The sequence below is a fragment of the Anser brachyrhynchus genome, assembly GCF_964034855.1.
Source record: "Anser brachyrhynchus genome assembly, chromosome: 37".
NCBI classification, from domain to species: Eukaryota; Metazoa; Chordata; class Aves; order Anseriformes; family Anatidae; genus Anser; species Anser brachyrhynchus.
This window is the reverse complement of record NC_137730.1, coordinates 105,794-114,622: the sequence shown is the minus strand read 5'-3', so window position 1 is coordinate 114,622 and position 8,829 is coordinate 105,794. Positions and strand designations below refer to the sequence as shown.

Genomic DNA, 8,829 nt, shown 5'->3' with positions numbered 1-8,829 from the left:
AAGGGGGGGGCAAGGGGGGCAATAGGGGGGCAATAGGGGGTGATGGGGGGTAAGGGGGGGTGATGGAGGGGCAATAAGGGAGGATGGGGGGGTAAGGGGGGGCAAGGGGGGGCATTGGGGGGGGTAAGGGGGGAAGGATGGGGGTAAGGGGGGGGAATGGGGGGGTGAAAACGGGGGGGGGGGGGTGCAAAGTGGAGGGGAAATGCGGGGGGATGCGCTGGGGGGGGGGGGGCGCAGCGGCGCTGCCATGGCAACCGCTGCTGTAGCGACCGGGCCTGGGCTGCCTGGCAACGGTTGTCATGGCAACGGGGGATGCTGCCCCCCTTCCCCGGTGAGAAGGGGGGGGGGAATGGGGCATGGGGTGGACTGGGGGGGGGGGTTACTGGGGGGGTTACTGGGAGACACTGGGGGTTACTGGTGGTTACTGGGAGACACTGGGGGGTTACTGGGGGGGCACTGGGAGACACGGGGGGGGCACTGGGACACACTGGAAGGTCACTGGACACACTTGGAGGCACTGGGGCACTGGGAGACACTGGGATGCCACTGGGAGACACTGGGGGGCTACTGGGAGACACTAGGGGGAGCACTGGGGGGTTAGTGGGACATACTGGGGACTACTGGGAGACAGTGGTGGGGGCACTGGGGGCCACTGGGGGTTACTGGGAGACGCTGGGGGGGCACTGGGAGTTACTGGGGGCCACTGGGGGTTACTGGGAGACACTGGGTGGGCCACCAGGGGTTACTGGGGGCCACCAGGGGTTACTGGGGGCCACTGGGGGGTTACTGGGAGACACTGGGAGGTTACTGGGGGACACTGGGGAGGGGGCCTCATAGGCGCAGACTGAGGTGGGGGGGTCACTGGGGGGGGGGGGGGTCGGCCCCGAACTGCCCCCCGCAACCCGGGAGGGGGCGGGGCCAGAGCGGGGAGGGGGCGGGGCCACCCCCGAGGGGGGGGGCGGGTCCTGCCTCTGCGGTAGGAGACCCCCCCCCGGTCACGTGATCCCGAGGTGACGTCACCTCGCGGGGGCGGGGGGGGGGGAGCGGGGGGGGGCGCCGCTGCCGCAGGGTGAATCATCCGCGGGAGGGGGGGGCGGGGGGGGCACGCACAGCCCCTATGGAGCACCCCCTCCCCCCCCCCCCCCCCCCCCGGCCCCTATGGAACCCCCTCGGTGCTTATAGTGACACCTTGTACCCTATAGAGCCCCCCCGGTCCCTATAGAGCCCCCCTTGTACCCTATAGAGACCCCCCCAGTCCTTATAGAGCCCCCTTCTATGCTATAGAGTCCCCCCTCGGTGCCTATAGATCCCCCCTTGTACCCCATAGAGCCCCCCCGGTCCTTACAGAGCCCCTCTGTACCCTATACAGCCCCCCCCCGGCCCCTATAGATCCCCCTGGCCCCTATAGAGCCCCCACCCCATCCTAATAGAGCCCCTCCGGTCCCTATAGAGCCACCCCTTGGCTCTTATAGAGCCCCCCCCGTCCTTGTAGAGACCCTTTGTACCCTATACAGCCCCCCCCCGTCCTTATAGAGCCCCTTTTAACCCTATAGAGCACCCCCCCCGGCCCCTATAGATCCCCCCTGGCCTCTATAGAGCCCCCACCCCGTCCTAATAGAGCCCCTCTGGTCCCTATAGAGCCACCCCTCGGCCCTTATAGAGCCCTCCCCGTCCTTGTAGAGCCCCTTTGTACCCTATACAGCCCTCCCCCCCCCCCCCCCCAGGTCCTTATAGAGCCCCTCCTGTCCCTATAGAGCCCCCCTCCGATCCCTATATAGCTCCCCCTGGTCCCTGTAGAGCCCCACTCAGCCTCTATGGAACCCCCCCCCCCCCCCCCCCCCGGTTCTTGTAGACTCCCTCCAGTCCTTATAGAGCCCCCTTGTACCCCATATAGCTCCCCCCGGTCCCTATGGAGCCCCCTCAGTCCCTATAGAGCCCCTCTCCAGCCCCCTCCCAACCCTATACTTCCCCCATACCCCCTCACCTCTGTCTGTATACAGCACCCTCCCCACCCTTATATAGCCCCCCCCCCCCCCCGGCCTCCTTAAGGTGCCCTTGGCTCTGTACAGTCCCTATAGAACACCCCCCCCCCCCCCCATACATCCCCCTGGCTCCTATACATCCCTTACAGCCCCCCCCCCCAGCCCCCTTAAAGCTCCCTTGGTCCTACAGAGCCTCCATATGGCCCCATACAGTGTTCCCCCCCCCCCCCCATACATCCCCCTTGCCCCTGTTTAGCCCCCGTATCCCTATCCTTGCCCCTATACATTCCCCTTGGCCTTATATATCCCCTATACAGCCCCTGGACATCCCTCCTCAACGTCCCTGCCCCTATAGATCACCACTCCCTGGCTCCCCTTGCCCCTATAGATTCTTCCTCTGACCTCTTGTCCCTATACGTCACCCTTGCGTTCTCCTTGCCCCTATATGTCACTCCTGTCCCTCTAGGTCCCCACCAGTCCCTTTGCCCCTATACGTCCCTCCTGGCCCTATATATCCCCCCCTCCCCCCCCCCCCAGTAGACCTCTTGTCCCTATATGTCTCCCTTGCCCCTTCCCTCCCCCCTCAGCCCTATAAATACCCCCCCCCCAAGCCCTATAGGTCCCCCGACCCTATACCCTCCTCCATTGCTATATAACCCCTGGCCCTATACATCCCCCAACCCCTATATATTCCCCCCCCCAAGTTCCTATACCACCCCCCATGCTTAGCTACCCCCTAGTCCCCGGCCCTATGCACTCCCCAATCCCTATATATCCCCCCAAGACCCTATACACCCCTCCCTGTCCCTATACATCCCCCAGACCCTATATATCTCCCTCCAGACCCTATATACCCACTAGTCCCCATACCCCCTCCAGCCCCTATACAACCCCCCAACCCCTATATACCCCCTCCAGCCCCTATACAACCCCCTCAAACCCTATACACCCCCCTCCCTATACACCCCTAACCCCTCTATTCCCCCCCCAACCCCTATATATCCCCTCCCCCAGGCCCTATATCCCCCCCCAGCCCTATACATCCCCCTCCCGCCCTGTGCGTTCCCCCCCGACCCTAAATATCCCCCCTGCCCTATATATCCCTCCCCCGCTCTATACATCCTCCCCACCCTATACATCCCCCCCCCCGACCCTATACCCCCCCTCCCCGCCCTATACAACGCCCCCCCCCCCCCCCCCGCCATACGTCCCCGCAGCGCCGTGGGGGCCACGCAGGAAGCGGCTGCGGTCCCGGTGACTCATCCCCCCCCCCCCGCCCCCTATACACTGGGGGGGGGTCGGTGCGGGGGGGGGGAGGGGGGGGGCTCGGTGGCTCCGCCCCCACCCCCATACCCCCCCCGCCCCTATAGAAGCAGCTGCATTGGTGAGTCACCGGCGAGCGGGCACGGCCCCCCCGGGCCCCCCCCCCCACGTGCACACCGGCACGTATAGGGGCACAGAGACACCCCCCCACACCCCCCCCACCCCCCACCCGTGGGCACATGGGCACCTATAGGCACCTATAGACACCCAGGGACTCCCCTCCCCATGACTACACGGGCACCTATAGGCACCTATAGGTGCACAGGAATCCCCCCCCCCCCCCCCCCCCCCCGTGTACACACCGGTATGTATAGGCACCTACCCAGCCACCCCCATACACGCAACCCCTATATACACAAAAAAAAATATTTACACACCCCCTATATGCACATCCCCTATATACACACTCCCCCTATATACCCCCCACCCCCCATACACACACACACACCCTATATACACCCCCGCCCCCCATATACACACCCCGCTCTATACACAGGCACTCCTATATACGCCCCCCCCCCCCCCCCCCAATACACAACCCCTCCATATACACCCCCTCCCCTATATACAGAGAACCCCCCCCCCATATACACCCCCCTCATCCCTATAGGGGCACCTATGGACGTGGCATGAGCTTGAGTGCCGTGTCCTTGCAGGAGGTGAGCGTGCCCTTGTGCGAGCCTGTCGTCTATAGGGGCATCTATAGGGGCATCTCCAGGGGCATCTATAGGGGTGTATAGGGGGTGGGAGGTGGGTGTCTATAGGGGGTGTGTGCATCTATAGGAGTGTGGGTGTATGTATAGGGGTGTGGGGGCGTATAGGGGTGGGTGTATATGGTGTTTGTATAGGGGATTGGGTGTGTATAGGTTTGTGTGTGTATATGGGGAGGTGTATATAGGATGTTTGTATAGGGACGTGTGCGTACAGAGGTGTGTATAGGGGTGTGTGTATACAGGGCTGTGTGTACAGGGGGTCCATATAAGGCCGTGTGTATGTGCATAGGGGTGCGTAGAGGGCCGTGTGTATAGGGCCGTGTGTAGGGGTGTATATATAGGGCCGTGTATGTATAGTGCCGTGTGTAGGGGTGTTTATATAGGGCCGTGTATGTATAGGGCCGTGTGTAGGGGTGTTTATATAGGGCCGTGTATGTATAGGGCCGTGTGTAGGGCTATTTATATAGGGCCATGTGTATAGGGCCGTGTGTAGGTCCCTCCGTTCCTCCCCCTCTTTCTCCCGCCCCCCCCTTCCCCCCCCCCCCCCCCCCCCCGCCCCATTCATCCCGCGCCCATTCATGCCGCCGCTCCCCGGGAGGGGGGGGGGAGGGAGGGGGGAAGCTGCGCATGCGCACCGCGCGCCCCCCTCCTCCCAGCCCCGGCCGGATTTTATGAATGGGCTCTGACGTCAATGGGGGTCACGTGGAGCCGGGCGCGGGTATAAAGGCGGCGGCGCCGCTGTCCGCGGTCCTGAACGGGAGGAGCCGGCACCGGGACCGGGACCGGGCACCGGGATTCGACACCGGGACCGGCACCGGGAGCAGGCACCGGGATCCGCAACCGGGCACCGGGACCGGGAGCAGCCACCGGGACCGGGCACCGGGATCCGCTACTGGGAACCGGGACCGGGCACCGGGACCGGGATCCGACACCAGGACCGGGACCGAGATCTGCAACCGGCACCGGGATCTGCAACCGGGCACCGGAACCGGGACCGGGATCCGCCCCTGAGACCAGGCACCGGGATCGATCCCCGGGACCCACCCCCGGGCACCACCGGGAGCCGCCGCCCCCGGCCCGGGGAGGGAGCGGGGGGCGCCCCGCGACCGTAGCGACCCCCCCGGGAACCGGTAAATCCCCTCCCCCTCCCTTGGGTTAAAACGGGGAGGGGGCGGCTGCGGGTGTCCCCCCCCCCCCCCAGCCCTAACCGGGGGTGGGCGGCGTGTCCCGGCCCTGCGGCACGCGTGGGCTGCGTGTGACATGTGTGTGGGTGTGATGTGTGTGGATGCGTGTGCATTGCGTGTAGATGCATGTATTGGATGTACATGCATGTGCGGTGCGCGTATACGTATGTACATTGCAGTTGCCTGTATGTGCAGAGCGTGTAGATGCATGTAGGGCATGTACAGGTATGTGCGGTGCGTGTATATGCATGTAGTGCGTGTACGTGTATGTGCGGTGAGTGTACGTGTATGTGTGTGAGTGTATATGCATGTGCATTGCATGTCTATGCATGTACATTGCAGTTACACGTATGAGCAGTGCATTTATATGCATGCAGTACATGCAAATGCATGTGCTGCGTGTGTATATGCATGCACGTTGCATGTATATGTATGCGTAGCGCGTGTACATGTATGTGCTGGGTGCGTAAATGGACGTGCTGTGTGCGTACGTGCATGTAGTGTGTGTAAATGTATGTGCTGTGTGTGTACGTTTGTGTGCAGGGTGTGTATACGTATGTATATTGCGTGTACATGTATGTGCAGTGAGTGTACTTGCATGAAGTGCATGTAAATGTATGTCCTGTGCATGTGTAAGCATGTGCAGTGCATTGCACGCGTGTGCTGTGTTATGCTTGCCGTGTGCATCCATGTATGTGCCGTGTGTGTCCATGTACGTGCTGTGCGTGTCGATGTATGTGCTGTGTGTCCATGTATGTGCTGTACACGCATGTGCTGTGCGTGTGTTATGTGCTGTGTGTGTTGTGAGCGCTGCATTGTATGTGCTGCGTGCATCGCGTGTGCATTGCATGTGCATTGCGTGTGCATTGCGTGTGCGCTGTATGTGAATTGCATGTGCTGCCGTATGTGTAGCACGTTGTATGTGCTGAGCATTGCGTGTGCTGCGTGTGCTGGGTGTGAGACGCTGGGGGGGGGGGTAATGGCACGGGGTGGGGGGGGGGGGCACCCATAGGTGCCAGCATGTGCGGGGGGAATGTGGGGGTCCTGCCGGGTGCCTTTGGGAGGGGGAAATCGGGGGGGGGGTTGGGGGGGGCAACTTGGGGGGGGGATTTGGGGGGGCACTTGAGGTGGGGAGAATTTGGGGGGGGGGACCTTGGGGTACCCCAATGGGGGGGGGGCTCCTGGCACTTGGGGTCCAATGGGGGGATTGGGGGGGAGTTTCGGGGGGGGGGGGGGGCACAGCATGGGGGACACTTTGGAAAACCCATTGTATGTGGGGGTCCATAATACATGGGGGGGGGGATGCACTTGAGGGGGCGGGGGTCCCGTGCCCCCTGACCCCCCCCTTCTCTTCCCCCCCCCCCCCCCCAGGCACCATGCCCCCCCCCGCCCGCCCCTTGCGCAGCGCCGCCCTCCTCCTCTCCATCACCCTCCTGGCCCAAAGCCGCCCCCACCCCTCCCCTCGCCTCCCCGGCCCCTTTTTCCCCCCTCCCCAAATCCCTTCCTCCTCCTCTTCCTCGCCGCCGGACGAAGTCCTGAAGGAGCTGGAGGAGCTGGGGAGGCTGCGAGCGGAGGCCAAGCGGGACCGGGAGCGAGGAGGAGGAGGAGGAGGCCGAAGCTGGGCCAGCGCCCGGCAGCTGCGGCAGCAGCAGAGCCTGGAGCAGCGGCTGCTGGAGCGGCGCTACCAGGAGCTGGCCGAGAGCCGGCGGCAGGCCCAGGCCGCCCGCAAGGCCGCCGCCGAGGAGGAGCGCCTGGCCGACCTGGCCTCCGACCTCCTGCTGCGCTACCTCCTCCACGGGCCCGCCGCGGCCGCCCAGGATAAGAGGTCGGAGGAGGAGGAGGAGGAGGAGGAAGAGGAGGAGGAAGGGGGGGAGGTGGGAGAGGTTGGGGGAGAGGGGGGGAGAGGTGGGGAGAGGGGCGGCGTGGGGAGGGCGAGCGCCGGGGGCGAGGCGATCTCCATGAGCAAGGCGATCCCGATGGGCAAGGCGATCCCGATGAGCAAGACGGTCCCAATGGGTAAAGGGTTCTCCATGGGCAAGAAGATCCCAATGGGCGAGGAGGTCCCAATGGGCAAGATGATCCCAATGGGCAAGAAGATGCTGATGGGTGAGGAGATCCCAATGGGCAAGATGATCCCCATGGGTAAGGAGATCCCCATGGGCAAGGAGATCCCCGTAGGCAATGGGTTCCTCATGGACAATGAGATCCCCATGGACAATGAGATCCCAATGGACAATGAGATCCCCATGGACAACGAGGTCCCCATGGACAACGAAGTCCTCATGAACAACGAGATCCCCATGACCAATGAGATCCCCATGGCCAATGAAGTCCCCATGGCCAACGAGATCCCCATGGCCAACGAGGTCTTCATGGGCAAAAAGATCCCTGTAGGCAACAGGATCTTCATGGGCAAGAAGATCCCAACGGCCAACGAGGTCGCCATGGCCAACGAGGTGCCCATGACCAATGAGATCTCCATGCGCGGTGACATCTCCGTGCGCGGGCGACGTCCCCCGGCGTGGCAAGATGCTGACACGCGGCGGTGTCCCCATGCGTGGCGATGTCCCCATGCGTGGTGACAACTCCATGCGTGGCGGGATGCCAATGCGCGGTGACGTCATCTCCATGCGTGACGACATCCCCAACCGTGGCGATGACGTCAACCGCGAAGACATCCACAACCGCGATGACGTCAACCGCGATGGCATCCCCTTCCGTGCCAATGTCCCCAACCGTGCCAACGTCCCCAACCGCGATGACGTCTTCAACCGCGGTGACGCCCCCAACCGCGACGACGTCAACCGTGATGACGTCTTCAACCGCGCCAACGTCCCCAACCGCGAAGACGCCCCCAGCCGCGCCGCCGTCCCCCCGCTGGCCCAGGAGCTGGCGGAGGCGGTGCGGCCGGCGGATGAAGATGATGAGGATGACGAGGAGGCGGCGCCAGACGCGCCACTGGACCCGGGCACCATTGACCAACTGATCGAGCTCTCGAGCCGCCTGCACCTGCCGGCCGACGACGTGGTCGACATCATCCGCGACGTGGAGCAGAAGCGCAAGGAGGAGGCGGCGGCGGCCATGGCGGTGGCGGGGGGGGGCCCTGGGATTGGCCCCCCCCGACGATGACGTCACCGATGACGATGGCGATGACGTCATCCCCGCCAAAAGCCGGCACCGCGGCGGTGGGGGTGGCGGTGGCGGAGGCGCGCCGACGTTGTTCCGGCCCCCGCGGTTGAGGAGTTATCGGCGGGGGGGGGGCTCAAGGGGGTAGGCGCCCCCCCCCATAGTGGTTGCCCCCCCCCCCCCCAATAAGGGGACCCCCAAATGTGTGACCCCCACCCCAAAATACCCCCAAGGTGCTCCATGAGCCCCCCCCTCCCAGTTCCCCCAGTCCCAGAGTCCCCTTCCCAGTCCAAGACTCCCCCCATTTCCCACTTACCCCAGTCCCCCCTCCCAGTTCTCCCAGTTTCCCCCAATTCCCGACCCCCCCCCTCCAGCTCCCAGTCCCCCCAGTTCCCCCTCCCAGTTCTCCCAGTACCCCCCCATGTAAATAGCCCCCACCACAACTTTTGCTAACGAATAAAAGCGACTATTTTAGTACGAGTTACCCTCATTATTGGGGCC

General features: G+C 63.8%; 1 protein-coding gene across 1 annotated transcript; it reads left to right on the top strand.

Moving 5' to 3' along the window:
* The first annotated feature begins 4,609 nt into the window (after window positions 1-4,609).
* On the top strand, window positions 4,610-8,749 carry LOC308184590 (uncharacterized protein). Its single transcript, XM_080571791.1, is given in 3 exon segments — window positions 4,610-5,148; window positions 6,574-7,777; window positions 7,779-8,749. Coding segments are annotated over 2 exon segments (1,752 nt in total). The 5' UTR covers window positions 4,610-5,148; window positions 6,574-6,578; the 3' UTR covers window positions 8,332-8,749.
* The last annotated feature ends 80 nt before the right edge of the window (window positions 8,750-8,829 follow it).